This window comes from Pleurodeles waltl, chromosome 11, assembly GCF_031143425.1.
Source record: "Pleurodeles waltl isolate 20211129_DDA chromosome 11, aPleWal1.hap1.20221129, whole genome shotgun sequence".
Lineage (NCBI taxonomy): Eukaryota > Metazoa > Chordata > Amphibia > Caudata > Salamandridae > Pleurodeles > Pleurodeles waltl.
This window is the reverse complement of record NC_090450.1, coordinates 37,733,657-37,761,393: the sequence shown is the minus strand read 5'-3', so window position 1 is coordinate 37,761,393 and position 27,737 is coordinate 37,733,657. Positions and strand designations below refer to the sequence as shown.

At 50.5% G+C, this 27,737-nt stretch overlaps 1 protein-coding gene across 8 annotated transcripts in view; it reads right to left on the bottom strand.

Annotated features, from left to right (window-relative positions):
- EIF4G1 (eukaryotic translation initiation factor 4 gamma 1) overlaps window positions 1–27,737 on the bottom strand; it is a 723,480-nt gene that overhangs the window by 25,874 nt on the left and 669,869 nt on the right. For all 8 annotated transcript variants that reach the window (XM_069212975.1, XM_069212971.1, XM_069212974.1 and 5 more), the window contains 2 exons: window positions 23,058–23,192; window positions 16,472–16,553 (listed from right to left, as the gene is read on the bottom strand). In XM_069212975.1, the coding sequence (XP_069069076.1) occupies window positions 16,472–16,553; window positions 23,058–23,192 (217 nt within the window). The remainder of the gene's footprint in view (window positions 1–16,471; window positions 16,554–23,057; window positions 23,193–27,737) is intronic.

The following is a 27,737-nucleotide window of genomic DNA, read 5'->3' as shown; positions in this document are numbered from 1 at the left end:
AAAAGTTCTAAATGATGTTGTGACATTTTGCGTGTTTTGGGGGGGATGTTTGGTGGGAAGTTGTGGAATTCTATGCAATAGCCATGTTGGATTATTGCTAATACCCAATTGTCTGTTGTAATCTGTTGCCAAGATTGGTAGAATTGGCTTAGTCTTCCCCCCACTGGTGTTGAGTGAAGGGGTTGCGTGACTTGAAAGTCACTGTTTAGGTGGAGGTGTTTTTGGAGTCTGGAATCTTCCCCTACTCCTTGGGAATTGACCCCCCCGATATCCCCTGAAACCACCCCTTTGGAAGGAACCCTGATATGGTGTGGTTCTTGATTGTTGGCTGGTGGTGTCTGTGGGTTGGCCACGAAACCCCCCTCTAAATGGAGTTTTTCTGAAAGAGCCTCTGCTCTGCGGGGAGTAGAGTGCGCCCATGGCTTTGGCCGTGTCTGTGTCCTTTTTAAGTTTTTCAATGGCTGTATCCACTTCCGAGCCAAACAGTTGTTTCTCGTTGAAGGGCATATTAAGGACAGCCTGCTGGATTTCAGGTTTGAAGCCTGAAGTGCGTAGCCAAGCGTGTCTCCTTATGGTGACAGCAGTGTTGACTGTTCTTGCTGCAGTATCGGCTGCGTCTAGTGAAGAGCGGATTTGATTGTTTGAGATCGTTTGTCCCTCTTCCACTATTTGCTGCGCCCTTTTTTGGTATTCCTGGGGAAGATGGTCTACGAGAAGTTGCATCTCGTCCCAGTGTGCGCGGTCATATCTGGCCAGCAGCGCTTGTGAATTTGCGATGCGCCACTGGTTGGCTGCCTGTGACGCCACTCTTTTCCCTGCCGCGTCAAATTTTCGGCTTTCTTTGTCCGGAGGTGGGGCGTCGCCAGATGTATGTGAATTTGCTCTTTTGCGAGCTGCCCCTACTACCACAGAGTCGGGTGGTAACTGCGAAGTAATAAACACTGGGTCTGTGGGTGGTGGTTTGTATTTCTTATCCACCCTTGGGGTGATGGCTCTTGATTTTACGGGCTCCTCAAAAATTTGTTTCGCGTGCCGTAACATCCCTGGTAGCATTGGGAGACATTGATATTGGCTATGTGTAGCCGAGAGGGTGTTAAATAAGAAATCATCCTCTATAGGATCGGAATGCAGTTGGACATTGTGGAAGTCTGCAGCCCTAGCCACCAGTTGCGAGTATGAGGTACTGTCCTCTGGCGGTGACGGCTTTGTGGGGTATGACTCGGGATCATTGTCCGGCACTGGGGTGTCATACAGGTCCCAGGCGTCTTGATCCTGATCGTTATGACTTATGGTAGTTTGCGCTGGTGAGTGCATTTGTGGCGGTGTTTGTGCCGGCGATGCCTGTGGAGGAGAGGGCGGAGGCGTGACTTTTTTAACCACTTTGGCTTGTGGTTGTGTGTCATCCTTTGGAAGTCCGATCCTTCTTTTCCTCATGATTGGGGGAAGGGTTGATATCTTCCCTGTATCTTGCTGGATGCACAGTCTCTTTTGTGTGTAGTCCGATTCTACACTTTGGAGCTCTTGTCCAAATTTGTGCATTTGGCCACTTAGTCCTTGTTCCTCTGAGTAGGATGAAGGTGTGGTATTTTTCGGCGCCGAGAGAGAATCTTTTTTCGGTTTCGGCACCGACACAATTTTTGTTCCTTTCGGCATGGATTCTCGGTGCCGATGTTTTTCGGTGCTGGTATCTTGTTTTTGTCTCTCGGAGCCGCTTTCTCGGCTCCGAGGTTGCTCCATGGAGGTCCCTCGACCGGAGTCGGGTGTCTTCGCTATGGGCGTGCCCTTTTTCGGCCCCTTCGACGGGTCGCCTGATTTATGGGTCGAGCCATGGCCTGTTGGCAGTGGCGTCCCCTGGGCTTTCGGTTTGTCGATGGATTTACTTTGACGTCTTACTCACAGTTTGTTGCTGTTGTTCGACGTCGGAGTCTCCGGATTCTGATTCCGGAACCGAGAATGTTTCCTCTTCGTCGTCGAAACGTTGTTTTGTCGACGTGGACGCCATTTGGTGACGCCTGGTGTAGGAAGTTGGCTCTGTATGTGCTATTTCAAAGTAAGGAATAGCATGCACAGAGTCCAAGGGTTCCCCTTAGAGGTAAAATAGTGGTAAAAATAGATATTACTAATGCTCTATTTTGTGGTAGTGTGGTCGAGCAGTAGGCTTATCCAAGGAGTAGTGTTAAGCATTTGTTGTACATACACATAGACAATAAATGAGGTACACACACTCAGAGACAAATCCAGCCAATAGGTTTTTATATAGAAAAATATCTTTTCTTAGTTTATTTTAAGAACCACAGGTTCAAATTCTACATGTAATAGCTCATTCGAAAGGTATTGCAGGTAAGTACTTTAGGAACTTCAAATCATCAAAATTGCATGTATACTTTTCAAGTTATTGACAAATAGCTGTTTTAAAAGTGGACACTTAGTGCAATTTTCACAGTTCCTAGGGGAGGTAAGTTTTGATTAGTTTTTCCAGGTAAGTAAGACACTTACAGGGTTCAGTTCTTGGTCCAAGGTAGCCCACCGTTGGGGGTTCAGAGCAACCCCAAAGTCACCACACCAGCAGCTCAGGGCCGGTCAGGTGCAGAGTTCAAAGTGGTGCCCAAAACACATAGGCTAGAATGGAGAGAAGGGGGTGCCCCGGTTCCGGTCTGCTTGCAGGTAAGTACCCGCGTCTTCGGAGGGCAGACCAGGGGGGTTTTGTAGGGCACCGGGGGGGACACAAGTCCACACAGAAATTTCACCCTCAGCAGCGCGGGGGCGGCCGGGTGCAGTGTAGGAACAGGCGTCGGGTTCGCAATGTTAGTCTATGAGAGATCTCGGGATCTCTTCAGCGCTGCAGGCAGGCAAGGGGGGGATTCCTCGGGGAAACCTCCACTTGGGCAAGGGAGAGGGACTCCTGGGGGTCACTTCTCCAGTGAAAGTCCGGTCCTTCAGGTCCTGGGGGCTGCGGGTGCAGGGTCTCTCCCAGGTGTCGGGACTTTGGATTCAAGGAGTCGCGGTCAGGGGAAGCCTCGGGATTCCCTCTGCAGGCGGCGCTGTGGGGGCTCAGGGGGGACAGGTTTTGGTACTCACAGTATCAGAGTAGTCCTGGGGTCCCTCCTGAGGCGTCGGATCTCCACCAGCCGAGTCGGGGTCGCCGGGTGCAGTGTTGCAAGTCTCACGCTTCTTGCGGGGAGCTTGCAGGGTTCTTTAAAGCTGCTGGAAACAAAGTTGCAGCTTTTCTTGGAGCAGGTCCGCTGTCCTCGGGAGTTTCTTGTCTTTTCGAAGCAGGGGCAGTCCTCAGAGGATGTCGAGGTCGCTGGTCCCTTCGGAAGGCGTCGCTGGAGCAGGATCTTTGGAAGGCAGGAGACAGGCCGGTGAGTTTCTGGAGCCAAGGCAGTTGTCGTCTTCTGGTCTTCCTCTGCAGGGGTTTTTCAGCTAGGCAGTCCTTCTTCTTGTAGTTGCAGGAATCTGATTTTCTAGGGTTCAGGGTAGCCCTTAAATACTAAATTTAAGGGCGTGTTTAGGTCTGGGGGGTTAGTAGCCAATGGCTACTAGCCCTGAGGGTGGGTACACCCTCTTTGTGCCTCCTCCCAAGGGGAGGGGGTCACAATCCTAACCCTATTGGGGGAATCCTCCATCTGCAAGATGGAGGATTTCTAAAAGTTAGAGTCACCTCAGCTCAGGACACCTTAGGGGCTGTCCTGACTGGCCAGTGACTCCTCCTTGTTATTCTCATTATTTTCTCCGGCCTTGCCGCCAAAAGTGGGGCCTGGCCGGAGGGGGCGGGCAACTCCACTAGCTGGAGTGTCCTGCTGGGTTGGCACAAAGGAGGTGAGCCTTTGAGGCTCACCGCCAGGTGTGACAATTCCTGCCTGGGAGAGGTGTTAGCATCTCCACCCAGTGCAGGCTTTGTTACTGGCCTCAGAGTGACAAAGGCACTCTCCCCATGGGGCCAGCAACATGTCTCGGTTTGTGGCAGGCTGCTAAAACTAGTCAGCCTACACAGATAGTCGGTTAAGTTTCAGGGGGCACCTCTAAGGTGCCCTCTGTGGTGTATTTTACAATAAAATGTACACTGGCATCAGTGTGCATTTATTGTGCTGAGAAGTTTGATACCAAACTTCCCAGTTTTCAGTGTAGCCATTATGGTGCTGTGGAGTTCGTGTTTGACAGACTCCCAGACCATATACTCTTATGGCTACCCTGCACTTACAATGTCTAAGGTTTTGTTTAGACACTGTAGGGGTACCATGCTCATGCACTGGTACCCTCACCTATGGTATAGTGCACCCTGCCTTAGGGCTGTAAGGCCTGCTAGAGGGGTGTCTTACCTATACTGCATAGGCAGTGAGAGGCTGGCATGGCACCCTGAGGGGAGTGCCATGTCGACTTACTCGTTTTGTCCTCACTAGCACACACAAGCTGGCAAGCAGTGTGTCTGTGCTGAGTGAGAGGTCTCCAGGGTGGCATAAGACATGCTGCATCCCTTAGAGACCTTCCTTGGCATCAGGGCCCTTGGTACTAGAAGTACCAGTTACAAGGGACTTATCTGGATGCCAGGGTCTGCCAATTGTGGATACAAAAGTACAGGTTAGGGAAAGAACACTGGTGCTGGGGCCTGGTTAGCAGGCCTCAGCACACTTTCAATTGTAAACATAGCATCAGCAAAGGCAAAAAGTCAGGGGGCAACCATGCCAAGGAGGCATTTCCTTACACAACCCCCCCCCCAAACGAAAGAGGATGAGACTAACCTTTCCCAAGAGAGTCTTCATTTTCTAAGTGGAAGAACCTGGAAAGGCCATCTGCATTGGCATGGGCAGTCCCAGGTCTGTGTTCCACTATAAAGTCCATTCCCTGTAGGGAGATGGACCACCTCAACAGTTTAGGATTTTCACCTTTCATTTGCATCAGCCATTTGAGAGGTCTGTGGTCAGTTTGAACTAGGAAGTGAGTCCCAAAGAGGTATGGTCTCAGCTTCTTCAGGGACCAAACCACAGCAAAGGCCTCCCTCTCAATGGCACTCCAACGCTGCTCCCTGGGGAGTAACCTCCTGCTAATGAAAGCAACAGGCTGGTCAAGGCCATCATCATTTGTTTGGGACAAAACTGCCCCTATCCCATGTTCAGAGGCATCAGTCTGCACAATGAACTGCTTAGAATAATCTGGAGCTTTGAGAACTGGTGCTGAGCACATTGCCTGTTTCAGGGTGTCAAAGGCCTGTTGGCAGTCCACAGTCCAGTTTACTTTCTTGGGCATTTTCTTGGAGGTGAGTTCAGTGAGGGCTGTCACAATGGATCCATATCCCTTCACAAACCTCCTGTAATACCCAGTCAAGCCAAGGAATGCCCTGACTTGAGTCTGGGTTTTTGGAGCTACCCAGTCCAGAATAGTCTGGATCTTGGGTTGGAGTGGCTGAACTTGGCCTCCACCTACAAGGTGTCCCAAGTAAACCACAGTTCCCTGCCCTATCTGGCATTTGGATGCCTTGATAGAGAGGCCTGCAGATTGCAGAGCCTTCAAAACCTTCCTCAGGTGGACCAGGTGATCCTGCCAGGTGGAGCTAAAGACAGCAATATCATCAAGATAAGCTGTGCTAAAGGACTCCAAGCCAGCAAGGACTTGATTCACCAACCTTTGGAAGGTGGCCGGGGCATTCTTTAAACCAAAGGGCATAACAGTAAACTGATAATGCCCATCAGGTGTGGAGAATGCTGTCTTTTCTTTTGCTCCAGGTGCCATTTTTATTTGCCAGTACCCTGCTGTCAAGTCAAAGGTACTTAGAAATTTGGCAGCACCTAATTTATCAATGAGCTCATCAGCTCTTGGAATTGGATGGGCATCTGTCTTGGTGACAGAATTGAGCCCTCTGTAGTCCACACAAAACCTCATCTCTTTCTTTCCATCTTTGGTGTGAGGTTTGGGGACTAAGACCACTGGGCTAGCCCAGGGGCTGTCAGAGCGCTCAATTACTCCCAATTCCAGCATCTTGTGGACTTCCACCTTGATGCTTTCTTTGACATGGTCAGATTGTCTAAAGATTTTGTTCTTGACAGGCATGCTGTCTCCTGTGTCCACATCATGGGTACACAGGTGTGTCTGACCAGGGGTCAAGGAGAAGAGTTCAGGAAACTGTTGTAGGACTCTCCTACAATCAGCTTGCTGTTGGCCAGAGAGGGTGTCTGAGTAGATCACTCCATCTACTGTGCCATCTTTTGGGTCTGATGACAGAAGATCAGGGAGAGGTTCACTCTCTGCCTCCTGATCCTCATCTGTTACCATTAACAGATTCACATCAGCCCTGTCATGGAAGAGCTTAAGGCGGTTCACATGGATCACCCTCTTGGGGCTCCTGCTTGTGCCCAGGTCCACCAGGTAGGTGACCTGACTCTTCCTCTCTAGCACTGGGTAAGGGCCACTCCATTTGTCCTGGAGTGCCCTGGGAGCCACAGGCTCCAGAACCCAGACTTTCTGCCCTGGTTGGAACTCAACCAGTGCAGCCTTTTGGTCATACCAAAACTTCTGGAGTTGTTGGCTGGCCTCAAGGTTTTTGGTTGCCTTTTCCATGTACTCTGCCATTCTAGAGCGAAGGCCAAGTACATAGTCCACTATGTCCTGTTTAGGCTCATGGAGAGGTCTCTCCCAGCCTTCTTTAACAAGGGCAAGTGGTCCCCTTACAGGATGACCAAACAGAAGTTCAAAGGGTGAGAACCCTACTCCCTTCTGTGGTACCTCCCTGTAAGCGAAAAGCAGACATGGCAGGAGGACATCCCATCTCCTTTTGAGTTTTTCTGGGAGCCCCATGATCATGCCCTTTAATGTCTTGTTGAATCTCTCAACTAAGCCATTAGTTTGTGGATGGTAAGGTGTAGTGAATTTATAAGTCACTCCACACTCATTCCACATGTGCTTTAGGTATGCTGACATGAAGTTGGTACCTCTGTCAGACACCACCTCCTTAGGGAAACCCACTCTGGTAAAGATACCAATGAGGGCCTTGGCTACTGCAGGGGCAGTAGTCGACCTAAGGGGAATAGCTTCAGGATACCTGGTAGCATGATCCACTACTACCAGGATATACATATTTCCTGAGGCTGTGGGAGGTTCTAGTGGACCAACTATGTCCACACCCACTCTTTCAAAGGGCACCCCCACCACTGGAAGTGGAATGAGGGGGGCCTTTGGATGCCCACCTGTCTTACCACTGGCTTGACAGGTGGGGCAGGAGAGGCAAAACTCCTTAACCATGTTGGACATATTGGGCCAGTAGAAGTGGTTGACTAACCTCTCCCACGTCTTGGTTTGTCCCAAATGTCCAGCAAGGGGAATGTCATGGGCCAATGTTAGGATGAACTTCCTGAACAGCTGAGGCACTACCACTCTCCTAGTGGCACCAGGTTTGGGGTCTCTGGCCTCAGAGTACAGGAGTCCATCTTCCCAATAGACCCTATGTGTTCCATTTTTCTTGCCTTTGGACTCTTCAGCAGCTTGCTGCCTAAGGCCTTCAAGAGAGGGACAGGTTTCTTGTCCCTTACACAGCTCTTCCCTTGAGGGTCCCCCTGGGCCTAAGAGCTCAACCTGATAAGGTTCAAGCTCCAAAGGCTCAGTTCCCTCAGAGGGCAGAACTTCTTCCTGAGAAGAGAGGTTCCCTTTCTTTTGCTGTGTTGCAGTTGGTTTCCCAACTGACTTTCCTTTTCTCTTGGTAGGCTGGGCCATTCTTCCAGACTCCAGCTCTACTTGTTCACCCTGTGCCTTGCACTGTGCTCTGGTTTTCACACACACCAGTTCAGGGATACCCAGCATTGCTGCATGGGTTTTTAGTTCTACCTCAGCCCATGCTGAGGACTCCAGGTCATTTCCAAGCAGACAGTCCACTGGGATATTTGAGGAGACCACCACCTGTTTCAGGCCATTGACCCCTCCCCATTCTAAAGTAACCATTGCCATGGGATGTACTTTTCTCTGATTGTCAGCGTTGGTGACTGTGTAAGTTTTTCCAGTCAGGTATTGGCCAGGGGAAACCAGTTTCTCTGTCACCATGGTGACACTGGCACCTGTATCCCTCAGGCCCTCTATTCTAGTCCCATTAATTAAGAGTTGCTGTCTGTATTTTTGCATGTTAGGCGGCCAGACAGCTAGTGTGGCTAAATCCACCCCACCCTCAGAAACTAGAGTAGCTTCAGTGTGGACCCTGATTTGCTCTGGGCACACTGTTGATCCCACTTGGAGACTAGCCATACCAGTGTTACCTGGATGGGAGTTTGGAGTGGAACTTTTCTTGGGACAGGCCTTGTCTCCAGTTTGGTGTCCATGCTGTTTACAGCTATGACACCAGGCCTTTTTGGGATCAAAGTTTTTACCCTTGTACCCATTGTTTTGTGAAGAGGCTCTGGGCCCACCCTCCTGTGCAGGTTTTTGGGGGCCTGTAGAAGACTCTTTACTATTTTTAGTTTTGGTTGTCTCATCACCCTTCTGCTGGGGAGTCTTTGTGACCCCTTTCTTTTGGTCACCCCCTGTTGAAGTCTTGGACACCCTTGTCTTGACCCAATGGTCCGCCTTCTTTCCCAATTCTTGGGGAGAAATTGGTCCTAGGTCTACCAGATGCTGATGCAGTTTATCATTGAAACAATTACTTAACAGGTGTTCTTTCACAAATAAATTGTACAGCCCATCATAATTACTTACACCACTGCCTTGAATCCAACCATCTAGTGTTTTCACTGAGTAGTCAACAAAGTCAACCCAGGTCTGGCTCGAGGATTTTTGAGCCCCCCTGAACCTAATCCTGTACTCCTCAGTGGAGAATCCAAAGCCCTCAATCAGGGTACCCTTCATGAGGTCATAAGATTCTGCATCTTGTCCAGAGAGTGTGAGGAGTCTATCCCTACACTTTCCTGTGAACATTTCCCAAAGGAGAGCACCCCAGTGAGATCTGTTCACTTTTCTGGTTACACAAGCCCTCTCAAAAGCTGTGAACCATTTGGTGATGTCATCACCATCTTCATATTTAGTTACAATCCCTTTAGGGATTTTCAACATGTCAGGAGAATCTCTGACCCTATTTATGTTGCTGCCACCATTGATGGGTCCTAGGCCCATCTCTTGTCTTTCCCTCTCTATGGCTAGGATCTGTCTTTCCAAAGCCAATCTTTTGGCCATCCTGGCTAACTGGATGTCCTCTTCACTGGGGCTATCCTCAGTGATTTCAGAGGTGTTGGTCTCTCCTGTGAGGGAACCAGCATCTCTGACTATTATTTTTGGAGTCAGGGTTTGAGGGACCCTGTTCTCCCTAGATAGGACTGGTAGGGGGGAATTGTCCTCCAAGTCACTATCCTCTTCCTCTGAGTTGCCACCCTCAGAGGGGTTGGCCTTTTCAAACTCTGCCAAAAGCTCCTGGAGCTGTATTTTGGTAGGTTTGGGGCCCATTGTTATTTTCTTTATTTTACAGAGTGACCTTAGCTCCCTCATCTTAAGATGGAGGTAAGGTGTGGTGTCGAGTTCCACCACAGTCACATCTGTGCTAGACATTTTGTTTCTAAAAGTTGGAATACTTTTAAGAATCTACAACTGTTTCTAGAATCTAATTTCAAACTTTTAACAAACTTTTAAACTCTAAAAGAAATGCTAAACAGGATCTAACACAAGGCCCTAGCAGGTCTTTTAAGAATTTAGAAAACTTTTCAAATTGCAAAAATCAATTTCTAATGACAATTTTGGAATTTGTCGTGTGATCAGGTATTGGCTGAGTAGTCCAGCAAATGCAAAGTCTTGTACCCCACCGCTGATCCACCAATGTAGGAAGTTGGCTCTGTATGTGCTATTTCAAAGTAAGGAATAGCATGCACAGAGTCCAAGGGTTCCCCTTAGAGGTAAAATAGTGGTAAAAATAGATATTACTAATGCTCTATTTTGTGGTAGTGTGGTCGAGCAGTAGGCTTATCCAAGGAGTAGTGTTAAGCATTTGTTGTACATACACATAGACAATAAATGAGGTACACACACTCAGAGACAAATCCAGCCAATAGGTTTTTATATAGAAAAATATCTTTTCTTAGTTTATTTTAAGAACCACAGGTTCAAATTCTACATGTAATAGCTCATTCGAAAGGTATTGCAGGTAAGTACTTTAGGAACTTCAAATCATCAAAATTGCATGTATACTTTTCAAGTTATTGACAAATAGCTGTTTTAAAAGTGGACACTTAGTGCAATTTTCACAGTTCCTAGGGGAGGTAAGTTTTGATTAGTTTTTCCAGGTAAGTAAGACACTTACAGGGTTCAGTTCTTGGTCCAAGGTAGCCCACCGTTGGGGGTTCAGAGCAACCCCAAAGTCACCACACCAGCAGCTCAGGGCCGGTCAGGTGCAGAGTTCAAAGTGGTGCCCAAAACACATAGGCTAGAATGGAGAGAAGGGGGTGCCCCGGTTCCGGTCTGCTTGCAGGTAAGTACCCGCGTCTTCGGAGGGCAGACCAGGGGGGTTTTGTAGGGCACCGGGGGGGACACAAGTCCACACAGAAATTTCACCCTCAGCAGCGCGGGGGCGGCCGGGTGCAGTGTAGGAACAGGCGTCGGGTTCGCAATGTTAGTCTATGAGAGATCTCGGGATCTCTTCAGCGCTGCAGGCAGGCAAGGGGGGGATTCCTCGGGGAAACCTCCACTTGGGCAAGGGAGAGGGACTCCTGGGGGTCACTTCTCCAGTGAAAGTCCGGTCCTTCAGGTCCTGGGGGCTGCGGGTGCAGGGTCTCTCCCAGGTGTCGGGACTTTGGATTCAAGGAGTCGCGGTCAGGGGAAGCCTCGGGATTCCCTCTGCAGGCGGCGCTGTGGGGGCTCAGGGGGGACAGGTTTTGGTACTCACAGTATCAGAGTAGTCCTGGGGTCCCTCCTGAGGCGTCGGATCTCCACCAGCCGAGTCGGGGTCGCCGGGTGCAGTGTTGCAAGTCTCACGCTTCTTGCGGGGAGCTTGCAGGGTTCTTTAAAGCTGCTGGAAACAAAGTTGCAGCTTTTCTTGGAGCAGGTCCGCTGTCCTCGGGAGTTTCTTGTCTTTTCGAAGCAGGGGCAGTCCTCAGAGGATGTCGAGGTCGCTGGTCCCTTCGGAAGGCGTCGCTGGAGCAGGATCTTTGGAAGGCAGGAGACAGGCCGGTGAGTTTCTGGAGCCAAGGCAGTTGTCGTCTTCTGGTCTTCCTCTGCAGGGGTTTTTCAGCTAGGCAGTCCTTCTTCTTGTAGTTGCAGGAATCTGATTTTCTAGGGTTCAGGGTAGCCCTTAAATACTAAATTTAAGGGCGTGTTTAGGTCTGGGGGGTTAGTAGCCAATGGCTACTAGCCCTGAGGGTGGGTACACCCTCTTTGTGCCTCCTCCCAAGGGGAGGGGGTCACAATCCTAACCCTATTGGGGGAATCCTCCATCTGCAAGATGGAGGATTTCTAAAAGTTAGAGTCACCTCAGCTCAGGACACCTTAGGGGCTGTCCTGACTGGCCAGTGACTCCTCCTTGTTATTCTCATTATTTTCTCCGGCCTTGCCGCCAAAAGTGGGGCCTGGCCGGAGGGGGCGGGCAACTCCACTAGCTGGAGTGTCCTGCTGGGTTGGCACAAAGGAGGTGAGCCTTTGAGGCTCACCGCCAGGTGTGACAATTCCTGCCTGGGAGAGGTGTTAGCATCTCCACCCAGTGCAGGCTTTGTTACTGGCCTCAGAGTGACAAAGGCACTCTCCCCATGGGGCCAGCAACATGTCTCGGTTTGTGGCAGGCTGCTAAAACTAGTCAGCCTACACAGATAGTCGGTTAAGTTTCAGGGGGCACCTCTAAGGTGCCCTCTGTGGTGTATTTTACAATAAAATGTACACTGGCATCAGTGTGCATTTATTGTGCTGAGAAGTTTGATACCAAACTTCCCAGTTTTCAGTGTAGCCATTATGGTGCTGTGGAGTTCGTGTTTGACAGACTCCCAGACCATATACTCTTATGGCTACCCTGCACTTACAATGTCTAAGGTTTTGTTTAGACACTGTAGGGGTACCATGCTCATGCACTGGTACCCTCACCTATGGTATAGTGCACCCTGCCTTAGGGCTGTAAGGCCTGCTAGAGGGGTGTCTTACCTATACTGCATAGGCAGTGAGAGGCTGGCATGGCACCCTGAGGGGAGTGCCATGTCGACTTACTCGTTTTGTCCTCACTAGCACACACAAGCTGGCAAGCAGTGTGTCTGTGCTGAGTGAGAGGTCTCCAGGGTGGCATAAGACATGCTGCATCCCTTAGAGACCTTCCTTGGCATCAGGGCCCTTGGTACTAGAAGTACCAGTTACAAGGGACTTATCTGGATGCCAGGGTCTGCCAATTGTGGATACAAAAGTACAGGTTAGGGAAAGAACACTGGTGCTGGGGCCTGGTTAGCAGGCCTCAGCACACTTTCAATTGTAAACATAGCATCAGCAAAGGCAAAAAGTCAGGGGGCAACCATGCCAAGGAGGCATTTCCTTACACCTGGCTCTTCGGTCCCGGAGTGTTTTTCTGGACCGGAAGGCTCGACAGGCTTCACAGGTATCCTCCTCCTTGTGCTCGGGGGACAAGCACAAGTGTAAAGAAATGGCTCCCTGTTGCAGTTACCCCCCACTTTTTGCCTGATACTGATGCTGACTTGACTGAGAAGTGTGCTGGGACCCTGCTAACCAGGCCCCAGCACCAGTGTTCCTTCACCTAAAATGTACCATTGTATCCACAATTGGCACACCCTGGCATTCAGATAAGTCCCTTGTAACTGGTACTTCTAGTACCAAGGGCCCTGATGCCAAGGAAGGTCTCTAAGGGCTGCAGCATGTCTTATGCCACCCTGGAGACCTCTCACTCAGCACAGACACACTGCTTGCCAGCTTGTGTGTGCTAGTGAGGACAAAACGAGTAAGTCGACATGGCACTCCCCTCAGGGTGCCATGCCAGCCTCTCACTGCCTATGCAGTATAGGTAAGACACCCCTCTAGCAGGCCTTACAGCCCTAAGGCAGGGTGCACTATACCATAGGTGAGGGTACCAGTGCATGAGCATGGTACCCCTACAGTGTCTAAACAAAACCTTAGACATTGTAAGTGCAGGGTAGCCATAAGAGTATATGGTCTGGGAGTCTGTCAAACACGAACTCCACAGCACCATAATGGCTACACTGAAAACTGGGAAGTTTGGTATCAAACTTCTCAGCACAATAAATGCACACTGATGCCAGTGTACATTTTATTGTAAAATACACCACAGAGGGCACCTTAGAGGTGCCCCCTGAAACTTAACCGACTGTCTGTGTAGGCTGACTAGTTCCAGCAGCCTGCCACACCAGAGACATGTTGCTGGCCCCATGGGGAGAGTGCCTTTGTCACTCTGAGGCCAGTAACAAAGCCTGCACTGGGTGGAGATGCTAACACCTCCCCCAGGCAGGAGCTGTAACACCTGGTGGTGAGCCTCAAAGGCTCACCCCTTTGTCACAGCCCAGCAGGGCACTCCAGCTTAGTGGAGTTGCCCGCCCCCTCCGGCCACGGCCCCCACTTTTGGCGGCAAGGCTGGAGGGAACAAAGAAAGCAACAAGGAGGAGTCACTGGCCAGTCAGGACAGCCCCTAAGGTGTCCTGAGCTGAGGTGACTCTGACTTTTAGAAATCCTCCATCTTGCAGATGGAGGATTCCCCCAATAGGGTTAGGATTGTGACCCCCTCCCCTTGGGAGGAGGCACAAAGAGGGTGTACCCACCCTCAGGGCTAGTAGCCATTGGCTACTAACCCCCCAGACCTAAACACGCCCTTAAATTTAGTATTTAAGGGCTACCCTGAACCCTAGAAAATTAGATTCCTGCAACAAGAAGAAGGACTGCCCAGCTGAAAACCCCTGCAGCGGAAGACCAGAAGACGACAACTGCCTTGGCTCCAGAAACTCACCGGCCTGTCTCCTGCCTTCCAAAGATCCTGCTCCAGCGACGCCTTCCGAAGGGACCAGCGACCTCGACATCCTCTGAGGACTGCCCCTGCTTCGAAAAGACAAGAAACTCCCGAGGACAGCGGACCTGCTCCAAGAAAAGCTGCAACTTTGTTTCCAGCAACTTTAAAGATCCCTGCAAGCTCCCCGCAAGAAGCGTGAGACTTGCAACACTGCACCCGGCGACCCCGACTCGACTGGTGGCGATCCAACACCTCAGGAGGGACCCCAGGACTACTCTGATACTGTGAGTACCAAAACCTGTCCCCCCTGAGCCCCCACAGCGCCGCCTGCAGAGGGAATCCCGAGGCTTCCCCTGACCGCGACTCTTTCGAACCTAAAGTCCCGACACCTGGGAGAGACCCTGCACCCGCAGCCCCCAGGACCTGAAGGACCGGACTTTCACTGGAGAAGTGACCCCCAGGAGTCCCTCTCCCTTGCCCAAGTGGAGGTTTCCCCGAGGAACCCCCCCCTTGCCTGCCTGCAGCGCTGAAGAGATCCCGAGATCTCTCATAGACTAACATTGCAAACCCGACGCTTGTTTCTACACTGCACCCGGCCGCCCCCGCGCCGCTGAGGGTGAAATTTCTGTGTGGACTTGGGTCCCCCCCGGTGCCCTACAAAACCCCCCTGGTCTGCCCTCCGAAGACGCGGGTACTTACCTGCAAGCAGACCGGAACCGGGGCACCCCCTCCTCTCCATTCTAGCCTATGTGTTTTGGGCACCACTTTGGACTCTGCACCTGACCGGCCCTGAGCTGCTGGTGTGGTGACTTTGGGGTTGCTCTGAACACCCAACGGTGGGCTACCTTGGACCAAGAACTGAGCCCTGTAAGTGTCTTACTTACCTGGTTAATCTAACAAATACTTACCTCCCCTAGGAACTGTGAAAATTGCACTAAGTGTCCACTTTTAAAACAGCTATTTGTCAATAACTTGAAAAGTATACATGCAATTTTGATGATTTGAAGTTCCTAAAGTACTTACCTGCAATACCTTTCGAATGAGATATTACATGTAGAATTTGAACCTGTGGTTCTTAAAATAAACTAAGAAAAGATATTTTTCTATATAAAAACCTATTGGCTGGATTTGTCTCTGAGTGTGTGTACCTCATTTATTGTCTTGTGTATGTACAACAAATGCTTAACACTACTCCTTGGATAAGCCTACTGCTCGACCACACTACCACAAAATAGAGCATTAGTATTATCTCTGTTTACCACTATTTTACCTCTAAGGGGAACCCTTGGACTCTGTGCATGCTATTCCTCACTTTGAAATAGCACATACAGAGCCAACTTCCTACAACAAGTTACAGACCAAGTGCTGATCTGTATAAGGATACTTACTGTGACATTTTGGGCAGAAACGAAACGGGGTCCGTTCCATCGGCTTCGATGTCGCACGCGGTCGGGCCGACCAGGCCCCGATGGGGGATCGAAACTGCCCCAAAGTCTTCCGATGATCGGTGTCGATGTACCTAACTATCCCGATACCGAACGGAACAATACCGACGCTTTCTTCCGAGATTCTGACTAACTTTCCGAACCGAAACACGGAGCGAAAAGGAATACGTCCGAACCCGACAGCGGAAAAAAACAATCTAAGATGGAGTCGACGCCCATGCGCAATGGAGCCAAAGAGGGAGGAGTCCTTCGGTCCCGTGACCAAAAAGACTTCTTCGAAGAAAAAAAACTTGTAATACTCCGAGCCCAACACCAGGCAGCGGACTGTGCCAAACATGTGAATCTGCAGCAACATATGCCATCGAACAGTTATTTTCAGTCTGTCCTAACCCTCCTGCACAGCATGCTGGGACAATTTAAGATGGTGTCACCCAGGAGTCATTGGTCACATCTCCTTTTGGGGGTCTCAGCTCCGCCCTCAATGACATTCTTGCCAGAGACTTTCCCAACAAAAATTCAAAGAGGGGGCTCCCTTCTTTGCTCAGTGGGATTGGGCTGACCCATCCCTGGTACAGTATGACACCTACTGACTAATGCAGATTTTTTTCTCCTCACCCCGTACTACTCCGGAGCCGAGAGAAACACTGTAAATTGCTCCCTTTGTATGGGGAATTATCGGTTCAAACTGATGGAGAGAAACATAAATAACTTGGTCCATGAGGGTGATAAAAGGCCTGACCTCTTGATCCTGAGCTGAGAAACATCACAGTTCTGGGTGGCCCATTAGTTGTACAGATACATTCTTGGACCTTGCAGATTTGATGCTGGCACATGTGGCCCATTATTATTATAATTTATCAATGGACTTTGCGGGCCAATTGAAAGCAAAACCACATTCCGCTGCAGATTTTACCCTATGTGCACAATGAAGTGTCCCTGCAGACAAGACAGTAAACCACACTCACTTTCCCAACGAGTGCACACCAATGTTACAAGGCCTATCCCAGGTCAAAATCTAATCCCACAGAGTCTCCTATGTGCCGGCCCACCTTGCACAGTTACTGAGCTGCAAATGACAGTTGTCTCACATGAGCAAACATGTGCCACATTCTTAAGCATAGTTACTTACAAACTATCGCAGAGTGGCACACTGATGTCATCAGGGCACGAACAAACGTGTTGGATGAAAGCTGCTGCTCACTTAGGTTGCCCTGCAAAGACAAAGAATAGAACATTAACCATCCAGAAGACCTCTGAAAGGGAAATAGCTAAATAAAGCTAGTATAGAGACTACACAAATGGTTGGATACAATCATCACAGACAGGATAGGTTTCGACGAGGCCAAGAAATGCTGTGGTGCAAATAGAAGATCACACCTTGAGTCTTAAGTAACAACCGTAACAAATGACCTGGCTGGTAGTCATGCAGCATGGTCTCCAGTGCACGACCTGCTAGAAGGTACAGAACACACGGAACTAAATTTAGGAGTAAAAGTAGTACTTACCTAGAACTGATGTTCTCAACTGTTAATCGGTTTCAAACACTCATAGGCTTGAATCATTTCACGCCACCGAGGTGGAAGTATCATGCTAACTTTACAGAAACAGTCAGATCCTAACCAGCCTAAAAGACTTTTGGCCGTGTGACATTAATAGCTATGTATCATCAACATAAGGGTCCTGAAGTTCAATCAACTAACGTCAATCAACTGACACCAGGGAATTTTCAATAGGTGAGTAATCAGTGGATAGTGACTACCAGAAACAGCATTATCCAAGGGAAGACACATTTTCTTCTCAGACTTCAAACCGCAGATTTATCACATTTTGAAGATATTAAAGCAGCACCTACTTGGAGGAGTCTTGAGCGGATGAAACTCCCTTGTTGGCGAACCTGGCTGACCAGACAGTAATGCTGTGGGAACCTATGAAGTGATGTCCACGTAGATGCATGGCACATGCCCAGGACAGAAACTCCACGTGTCAATGCAGTGGTGTAGGAATGTGCTCTCTCCCTCTAAATTTGGTTGCCTAGGACCTTTGGGTACTCCACAATTGGCATACTGGTGTCCCCTTATAAAACCCTAGTATATGGTACTTGGGTCCCAAAGGCTTTGGGACACCAGGAGTCCCTCATGGGCTGCAGCATGTATTGTGCCACCAATAGGAGCCTATGCAAAATGCATCTGCAGTCCTGCCATTTCAGCCTGTGTGAAGAGGTGCATGCACACTTTCACCACAGGTCACTGCACCAGGTCACTAAGTCCCTCCTATGGTAGGCCCTCCTAGGCCAGAGGGCAGGGTGCAGGTCTCTATGTGAGGGCACCCTGCATGAGCAGAGGTGCCCTTATGAACACCAGTTCCAGTGCACTGGACTTCGTAAGTGCGGAGAAGCCATTTTACCCTTGTATTGGACACAGGACACTTGTGTACAGCTACACAATGGTAAATCCAAACCGGGGCATGTTTGCTATCAAACATGTCAGAATCATACCCCAATACTGTTGGCAGTATTAGTTGTATGACTGCATGCACTTTGGCGGCTCCTTAGAGGACCCCGAGTATTGCTTCTACCAGTCTTCTAGGGTTTTCCAAGCAGCTTGTGCTGCTGCCATCCCACAGACCGGTTTCTGCCCTCTTGCTGCTTGACCACCTGGGGCAGGGGAAGGCAGAACAAAGGATTTCCTGTGATAGAGGGAGGCAACACACTCTCCTTGGAAATAGGTGCGATATGGCTTGGGAGGGATAGCCTTCCCAAACCAGAGGTATGCTTTGAAGGGCACAATTGGTGCCCTCCTTGCATAAACCGGTTTGCTCTAGTCCAGGAACACCCAGTCCCTGCTCTGGTGCAGAACTGCCCCACACAGTTTTTTGCATATCTGATGCCGACTTGACTGAGTGTGTGCTGCTAACCAGCCTCCAGCACCCGTGCTCTTTCCCTCAACTGTACCATTGCTTCCACAACTACCACACTCTGGAACACAGCTAAGTCCCTTGTAAAAGGTACCAGTGGTACAAAGGGCCCTGTGGTCAGCAAGGGTCCCCAAGGGCTGCAGCATGTATTATGCCACCCTAAGGGACCCCCTCACCAAACACATGCACACTGCCATTGCAGTTTGGATTTATTGGTGGGGAGAAAAAGGTGGTCGACATGGCATCCTTCCCTGGGTGTCAGGCCCACAAACTACTGGCTGTGGCATAGGTGGGTCACCCCTCTAGCAGGCCTTCCAGCCCTAAGGCAGGGTGCATTACATTCTACTCTAGTGTGTGGCAGACCAGTCTATGCCACCCTGCCACTACCAGATGAGTTTGATTCCATGGGGTGTCTGTGCTCTCAGGAGTCTGGGACAAAGCCTGCCCCACTGCAGGAACAGCAACATTTGGAGGTAAGCCTCAAAGGTTCCGGCCTTTTTTTCTGCTGCTATAGGGCCCCAGCTAGTGGAGATGTCCACCCCTGGGACCAAGCCCCACTTTAGGCTGCCGGTCGACGGGAAAATTAGTAAACACCAGGAGAAGTGTCCACCTTAGCTGGGAGCACCCTGAGGGTGCCCAAAGCAGAGGTGAACCCCTCCTGGCAGAATCCTTCCTCTTGTTTTGGTACAAGACGACGTCTCATCCTGCAATACCACTGACCTCTGCAAACACCTAGACAGCCTGCCTCCCTAAAGACCAAGATCTTCCAACAGCGGCCCTGGCACTTATTTTTCTGCATCAAACATTTACTGTGAGCAAAAGAAATGTGAAAGACTGAGGAACAGAAAATGAAAAATCGTCACTAAGGGAGAAAGCAGAAAGCTACAAGATTGAGCTGAAGCGGCAGGGAGTGGCTGTAACTGCATTAAGTAAGCCTGAGATGGCTTCAGGAGTACGCTGCCTCAGTATTCCCTGCTCCCAATTTAACTGAGGCAGCGTCATGTTTGAAGAGAGCTTTGGGCACCAGCACATTTTTATTTACAAATTGAGCACTGCTGACACCTAAAAGTACCCCTGCACCCGCAGCCCCCTGGCCTTGGGAAACCCAGCAGGCGGTCCATCGACATCCAGAGGAGCCTCAACTTACATGTCCAGCCATTGGTCTTCAGTCAACTCCCTGGACCAAGCCTGCAACCTCTTTGTGAACCCAAAGTTTTCAACTGAAAAGCATTGGGCGCCTGACACTTTGCAACCGGCTACCCGTGGTGCTGAGGGTGTTTAGTGCAGACCTGTGCCCCCCCCGTGCTGATCTAACCCCTCCGTCCCCCATCCCCCCAAAAATCCATGGGTAGTTACCTGCAAACTGCTCACTTCCAAGTGCCCCCAGTCTCCATTTGATTCCACTGAGCACCCAACACCAACTTTGACCTCTGCACCCAGCAGGCCCCGTGTCAGTGTAGCCATTATGGAGCTGTGGAGTTCGTTTTTGACAAACTCCCAGACCATATACTTAATATGGCCACACTGTACTTATAATGTATAAGAATGGACTTAGCCGCATGAGCAATATGCCCCTACAGTGTCTATGCCCTGACCTGTGGTATAGAGCACCCTGCCTTTGGGCTGTAAAGCCGGCTAGAGGGGTGACTTACCTATGCCACAGGCAGTATTTTGTGGGCATGGCATCCTGAGGGGGATGCCATGTCGACTTTGCCTTTTTCTCCCTACCAACACACACAATCTGCAATGGCAGTGTGCATGTGTTAGGTGAGGGGTCCCTTAGGGTGGCACAACACATGCTGCAGCCCTTAGGGACCCTCCTTGGTCACAGGGCCCTTGGTGCCACTGGTACCTTTTACAAGGGACATATCTGTGCGCCAGGGTGTGCCAATTGTGGATACAATTGTACATTTTTAGTTAAAGAACACTGGTGCTGGGGCCTGGTTAGCAGGAGTGCCGTCCCTCAAAGGCTCAGGTTTCGTGTTACAATGCCCCAGGGCACTCCAGCTAGTGGAGATGCCCGCCCCCTGGACACAGCCCCCACTTTTGGCGGCAAGTCCAGAGGAGATAATGAGAAAAATAAGGAAGAGTCACCCACCAGTCAGGACAGCCCCTAAGGTGCCCTGAGCTGAGGTACCCCCTGCCTTTAGAAATCCTTCATCTTGGTTTTGAAGGATTCCCCCTATAGGATTAGGGATGTGCCCCCCTCCCCTCAGGGAGGCAGCACAAAGAGGGTGTAGCCACCCTCAAGGACAGTAGCCATTGGCTACTGCCCTCCCAGACCCAAACACACCCCTAAATTCAGTATTTAGGGGCTCCCCAGAACCTACAAAACCAGATTCCTGCAACCTGAAGACGAAGAAGGACTGCTGACCTGAAGCCCTGCAGAGAAGACAGACACCAACTGCTTTGGCCCTAGCCCCACCGGCCTGTCACCCCACTTCAAGAAAAACTGCAATAGCGACGCATCCCCCAGGGTCTAGTGACCTCTGAAGCCTCAGAGGACTACAATGCATCTAAAAGGACAAAGAACTCCCGAGGACAGTGGCCCTGTTCCACAAAGACTGCAACTTTGCAACAAAGAAGCAACTTTTAAAGACCACACGTTTCCCGCGAGCTCCCACAGCGACGCCTGCATAGGGAATCCAGAGGCTCCCCCTGACCACGACTGCCTGCTTCAAGGAACCCAACGCCTGGAAAACACACTGCACCCGCAGCCCCCAGGACCTGGAGGAACTGAACTCCAGTGCAGGAGCGACCCCCCAGGAGGCCCTCTTCCTAGCTCAGGTGGTGGCTACCCAGAGGAGCCCCCCTTTTCCCCCCTGCATCGTTGAAGAGACCCCCCGGTCTCCCCATTGAATCCTATTACAAACCAGAGGTCTGTTTGCACTCTGCACCCGGCCGCCCCTGCGCTGCTGAGGGTGTACTTTCTGTGCCTGCTTGTGTCCCCCCCGGTGCCCTAAAAAAAAAAAACCCTGGTCTGCCCTCCGAAGTCGCGGGTACTTACCTGCTGGCAGACTGGAACCGGGGCACCCCTATTTCCATTGAAGCCTATGCGTTTTGGGCACCACTTTGACCTCTGCACCTGACAAGCCCTGCGCTGCTGGTGTGGTAACTTTGGGGTTGCCTTGAACCCCCAACGGTGGGCCACCTTGGACCCAACTTTGAACCCTTATTGTTTGTAAATCTTGAACCTGTGGTTCTTAAAATAAACTAAGAAATGAAAAGGTCACTTACCCAGTATGGTCCACTTCGGTGGATTGCAGCTCTTCCTCAAACCTATGCTTTCGCATCTGAGAGGACAGTGATTGCTCCTCTGTATAAGAGCCTGGACCTGGGTCGGTTACGGGTTGTTTCGGCACCGAAACCCTGCCTGTATCTTTTTTCGGCTCCGAGGTAGCTTTTTTCTTTTTTGGAGTCGAAACCTCTCGGCGTCGATCTTCGTCGGTGCCGCTGTCTCGGCGTCGAGCCGTTTCTACACCGCTCTCTCGGTGTCGTTGCTTTTCTCCAGCACTTTCTCGATCCCGAGAAGGCTCCGTGCCGGTGTCTCGACCGGAGTCGGACGATCTCGGCACTGTTTGGGCCTTTTTCGGTGCCGATGGTCGGTCACCGAATTTATGGGTGGAGCCATGGCCTGGTGGCAGTGGCGTCCCCTGGGCCTTGTCACTTTTCTTATGTGTTGTTTTCGACGTCTTACTCACGGTTCTTTGATCGTCGAATTCCTCGGAGTCCGATTCGTGGATCGAAAAGGTTTCTTCTTCCTCTTGTTCCTCGAACTCTCGGTGCGCTGTCGGCGTGGACGCCATCTGAAGTCTCCTGGCTCGACGGTCACGGAGTGTCTTTCGGGACCGGAACGCGCGACAGGCTTCGCAAGTCTCCTCACTGTGCTCAGGTGACAGGCACAGGTTACAGACCAAATGTTGGTCTGTATAAGGGTATTTGTTGTGGCATTTGGGACAAAAACGGAACGGGGTCCGTTCCATCGGCGTTGTTCGACACGCGCTCGGGCCGACCAGGCCCCGACGGGGATCGAAAACTACCCCGAAGGGCACCGGAGCGCGTCGATCTTCGATGCGGTGGTGAATCTAACTACGCCGATCCCGAACGCAACAATACCGATGAAAATCTTCCGATGTTTACTAACTTTCCGTTCCGAAACTCGGAGCGACAGGAACACGTCCGAACCCGATGGCGGAAAGAAAACAATCGAAGATGGAGTCGACGCCCATGCGCAATGGAGACAGGAGGAGTCACTCGGTCCCGTGACTCGAAAGACTTCTTCGAAGAAAAACAACTTGTAACACTCCGACCCAACACCAGATGGCGAGCTATGCAGAACATGTGTATCTACAGCGACAGATGCCATCGAACATATATTTTTCTATTAAAAAAAACCTATTGGCCTGGAATTGTCTGTGTGTGTTCCTCATTTATTGCCTGTGTATGTACAACAAATGCTTAACACTACCCTCTGATAAGCCTACTGCTCGACCACACTACCACAAAATAGAGCATTAGAATTATCTACTTTTGCCACTATCTTACCTCTAAGAGCCAACTTCCTACAGGAAGACCATACAAAAGAACCATTTTCTTAGAATGCCTTCCAAGCCTTTTCTGATAAGGTTTTACCTTTGGACTAACTCCTTGACAACAGGGAATGATTCAATCACGTCAATCCATAAAGATCCAATGCTAGAAAATCAGATCACAATAAGGTACCTACTTCTACTACACTTGTACAACAGCAGAAATCTAAATATTAGCCGAGTACTGCAGAACTCCTAAATGTTGGAACGTACCTCGATCCAGTCAAATATTCTTTGGTTGTTGGGGTTTTCATTCAGAAGTTTTTCCATTTGATTGTAAAGGTCATCAGATGATAGCTCTTTACGACTCGGTGTCTCAGTTGAATCTCCTAAGGTGTATTCCAATTTCTGTTGGGGAAGAATGAATGCAAATATATCATAGTGGAAAAGGACTACATAAATACTGTAGATTGCAGTCGGTTAGTTGCCATCAATATGAAAACTAGCTTCATTAGTTTCATCACAAAGAAAATGTTACATGTTCTATTTTAGCATTCCACATATTGCCATTTGATATTCGTCTCAGCTATCAAGTTTTCTCTTGATGTTTTTCCATTCACAAATAAAGAGCTTTGTAGGAAGATGGCCTGGTGGGTGGGGTGAGTACCTATGGTATATTACTATCCTATACCAGGTCCAGGTACCCCCTATTAGAACGGTGTAGTCAGTGTCTAGGAAGCCAGTCTCTCTAGAGGTAGCTGTGGATGAGCAGTCAAGGATTATCTAGAAGACCTGCAAAGCTTATGCAATGCCACTTAGTCACATGCACTTACACACATGAAAGAACCACACAATGTTACAAAAATAAAAAGTTACTTTATTTTATTGACAAATACTAAAATACTATATAGGAAATACTCTTAGGTGGGTACACACTATTATATACACCTTAGTAATCAGAAATGGGCATAGAAAGCAAAAGAAAACAGTGAATAAACTGTGGAATAACAGTAAACAATAAGAGACCCCGGGGGTGGGGGCCACTAAAACATACTAAAAAAAATGGAATGCGAAAGTAAGGCCCCCCCCCACCCAGGTAAGTGGAATCTGTAGACAGGAGCTGGAGGAACTAGGAACCCTAAAAAGGTAAGTACTAGGGTGCCCCCCAGCCACAAGGAGAGAAAAGGTAAGTATCTGGTTTTCCCCAAACGCGCACAAGAACTTTGTAAAAGGACTGTGCAAGACCCAAGCTACACTTGAGATGGATTCAGACAGAAGAGGACCTGCAAATGAAGGGGACCGAGTCCAGTTCCAGTTGGGGGCAACTGCCACTACCCACCCTACTGAAGATTCAGGACCAGGTCGACGGAGAAGACCAGAAGTTTGCTATGCAGCACAGGAACATAAAAAAAGTTCCAGCAGTGATGCAGTCGATGTCCCACATCGGACGAAGAGTTGCAGTCCGCCAGTGGTGTGGCAAAACCACCAACAAGCCTTGGCAAAGGCAAGAGTTGCAGATAAAAGTAAAGTGTCCTCTTTCTTGGCATGGTTACCCCCATTTTCTGCCAGTTGACAGTATGTTTGGCTGTGTCTACTGGGTTCCTGCTAACCAGGACCCCAGTACTTTTGCTCTCCTCTAAATTGTACTCTTTTCTTCCCACAACTGGCATATATGGTATCTAGGGAACCAGGGTATTGGGGTTCCAATGGATCCCTAGGGGCTGCAGCACTTATTCTGCCACCAATAGGGAACCAATGCAAAGGGTTCTGCAGGCCTGCCATTCCAGCCTGTGTGAAACGGGTGCATGCACCCGTTTTCACTACAGGTCACTGAGTCACCCCTATGGTAGGGCCTCTCAACCGAGAGGGCAGGGTAGAGGTACCTGTGTGTGAGGGCACCCCTGCACGAACAGTCCATTACGACACCCCCCCCTCTCCCCAAGTCTCTGCTCTGGCGTGAAATTATGAAATTAGACAATGGAAAGGGGAGTGACCACTCCCCTGTCCATCACCACCCCAGGGTTGGTGCTCAGAGCTCCCCCAGAGGGTCCCTGGGTTCTGCCATTTTGTTTCCAAGATTGGCAGGAAACTCTGGGAGCATCTTAGTGGCCAGGCCGGTGACGTCAGAGTCCCCTCCTGATAGGTGCTTACCTGGTTAGGTGACCAAAACCCCTTTCAGGGCTATTTAGGGTCTCTCTTGAGTGGGTCCTCCGATTCAGCTTGCAAGATTCCAGCAGGACTCCTCTGCAACCTCTGCTTCAACTTCTGGCCTGCGGAACTGCAACTTAAACCTCCAGGACCCGACAAGCTGCTTCTAAGAAGAATGTACTCTTCAGCAACATTGTTTCCAGGGCTCCTGCCAGCTTTGCAACATTTCCCTCGTCATGCATCCTCACAAGACTGAAACTCTTCAGCCTGCACATGAATAAGGAATCTCCCTTGGATTTAAGGAGTCACTTCCCTGCAACCGCAGGCACCTACGACAAGCGACGACTGGCTGTGTGGATCCCCTCTCCTGCTGAGCTGCGTGGATCCTGCATCATGGGTGGTGGTCAGGAGTCCTCTTGGTCCTCTCTGCCAGCTGTCCAACTTTGGTGGAGTTAAGCCCTTGCCTTCTCACAGAGGACAGTATCCCTGTGCACAACGTCTTGCAGCTGCCAAGGCTTGTTTGCATCTCCTCCAAGGGATCTTTCGGCAAAGTGTAGCTCCAGCCCCTAGCACTCCATTCTGCACAGTACAGCCTCCTGTGCGGTTCTCCTGCAGCGCGGGATCCTCCTTAGTAGTGCTGCGTGGGCTCCTTAGACTTCTGTGTCCCCCCGACTTCAAAGAGGCTACCTGGTATAAAGTAAGTACCATAGGTACCCCACCATACACCAGGACAGCGTCTGTAAGGAAATGCCTCCTTGGCATAAGGAAATGCCTCCTTGGCATGGTTGCCCCCTGACTTTTTGCCTTTGCTGATGCTATGTTTACAATTGAAAGTGTGCTGAGGCCTGCTAACCAGGCCCCAGCACCAGTGTTCTTTCCCTAACCTGTACTTTTGTATCCACAATTGGCAGACCCTGGCATCCAGATAAGTCCCTTGTAACTGGTACTTCTAGTACCAAGGGCCCTGATGCCAAGGAAGGTCTCTAAGGGCTGCAGCATGTCTTATGCCACCCTGGAGACCTCTCACTCAGCACAGACACACTGCTTGCCAGCTTGTGTGTGCTAGTGAGGACAAAACGAGTAAGTCGACATGGCACTCCCCTCAGGGTGCCATGCCAGCCTCTCACTGCCTATGCAGTATAGGTAAGACACCCCTCTAGCAGGCCTTACAGCCCTAAGGCAGGGTGCACTATACCATAGGTGAGGGTACCAGTGCATGAGCATGGTACCCCTACAGTGTCTAAACAAAACCTTAGACATTGTAAGTGCAGGGTAGCCATAAGAGTATATGGTCTGGGAGTCTGTCAAACACGAACTCCACAGCACCATAATGGCTACACTGAAAACTGGGAAGTTTGGTATCAAACTTCTCAGCACAATAAATGCACACTGATGCCAGTGTACATTTTATTGCAAAATACACCCCAGAGGGCACCTTGGAGGTGCCCCCTGAAACTTAACTGACTGTCTGTGTAGGCTGACTAGTTCCAGCAGCCTGCCACACTAGAGACATGTTGCTGGCCCCATGGGGAGAGTGCCTTTGTCACTCTGAGGCCAGTAACAAAGCCTGCACTGGGTGGAGATGCTAACACCTCCCCCAGGCAGGAGCTGTAACACCTGGCGGTGAGCCTCAAAGGCTCACCCCCTTTGTTACAGCACCACAGGGCATTCCAGCTAGTGGAGTTGCCCGCCCCCTCCGGCCACGGCCCCACTTTTGGCGGCAAGGCCAGAGGAGATAATGGGAAAAACAAGGAGGAGTCACTGGCCAGTCAGGACAGCCCCTAAGGCAACCTGAGCTGCACTGATTGACTTTTAGGAATCTTCCATCTTGCAGATGGAAGATCCCCCCCCAATAGGGATAGGAATGTGACCCCCTCCCCTTGGGAGGAGGCACAAAGAGGGTGTTAGCCACCCTCAGGACTAGTAGCCATTGGCTACTGCCCTCCCTGACCTAAACACACCCCTAGAGTGACTGCTGAGCTGAAAAACCCTGCAGAGAAGACGGAGACACCAACTGCTTTGGCCCCAGCTCTACCGGCCTGTCTCCCCACTTCTAAAGACACTGCTCCTGTGACGCTTTCCGCAGGACCAGTGACCTCTGAATCCTCAGAGGACTGCCCTGCTCTAGAAGGGCCAAGAAACTCCCAAGGACAGCGGCCCTGTTCACCCAAGACTGCAACTTTGTTTCCAAAGGAGCAACTTTAAAACAACTGTGTTTCCCGCCGGAAGCGTGAGACTTGCTACTCTGCACCAGACGCCCCCGGCTCGACTTGTGAAGAAACAACACTTCAGGGAGGACTCCCCGGCGACTACGAGACTGAGTAGCCAGAGTTGCCCCCACAGCGACACCTGCAGAGGGAATCCCGAGGCTCCCCCTGACCGCGACTGCCTGACACTCAGATCCCGACGCCTGGAAAAGACACTGCACCCGCAGCCCCCAGGATCCGAACTCCAGTGCAGGAGTGACCCCCAGGAGGCCCTCTCCCTTGCCCAGGTGGTGGCTACCCCGAGGAGCCCCCCACCTTGCCTGCATCGCTGAAGAGACCCCTTGGTCTCCCATTGATTTACATTGGAAACCCGATGTGTGTTTGCAAACTGCACCCGGCCGCCCCGTGCTGCTGAGGGTGTACTTTCTGTGCTAACTTGTGTCCACCCCCGGTGCCCTACAAAACCCCCCTGGTCTGCCCGCCGAAGACGCGGGTACTTACCTGCTGGCAGACTGGAACTGGGGCACTCCCTTCTCCATTGAAGCCTATGCGTTTTGGGCACCACTTTGACCTCTGCACCCGACCGGCCCTGAGCTGC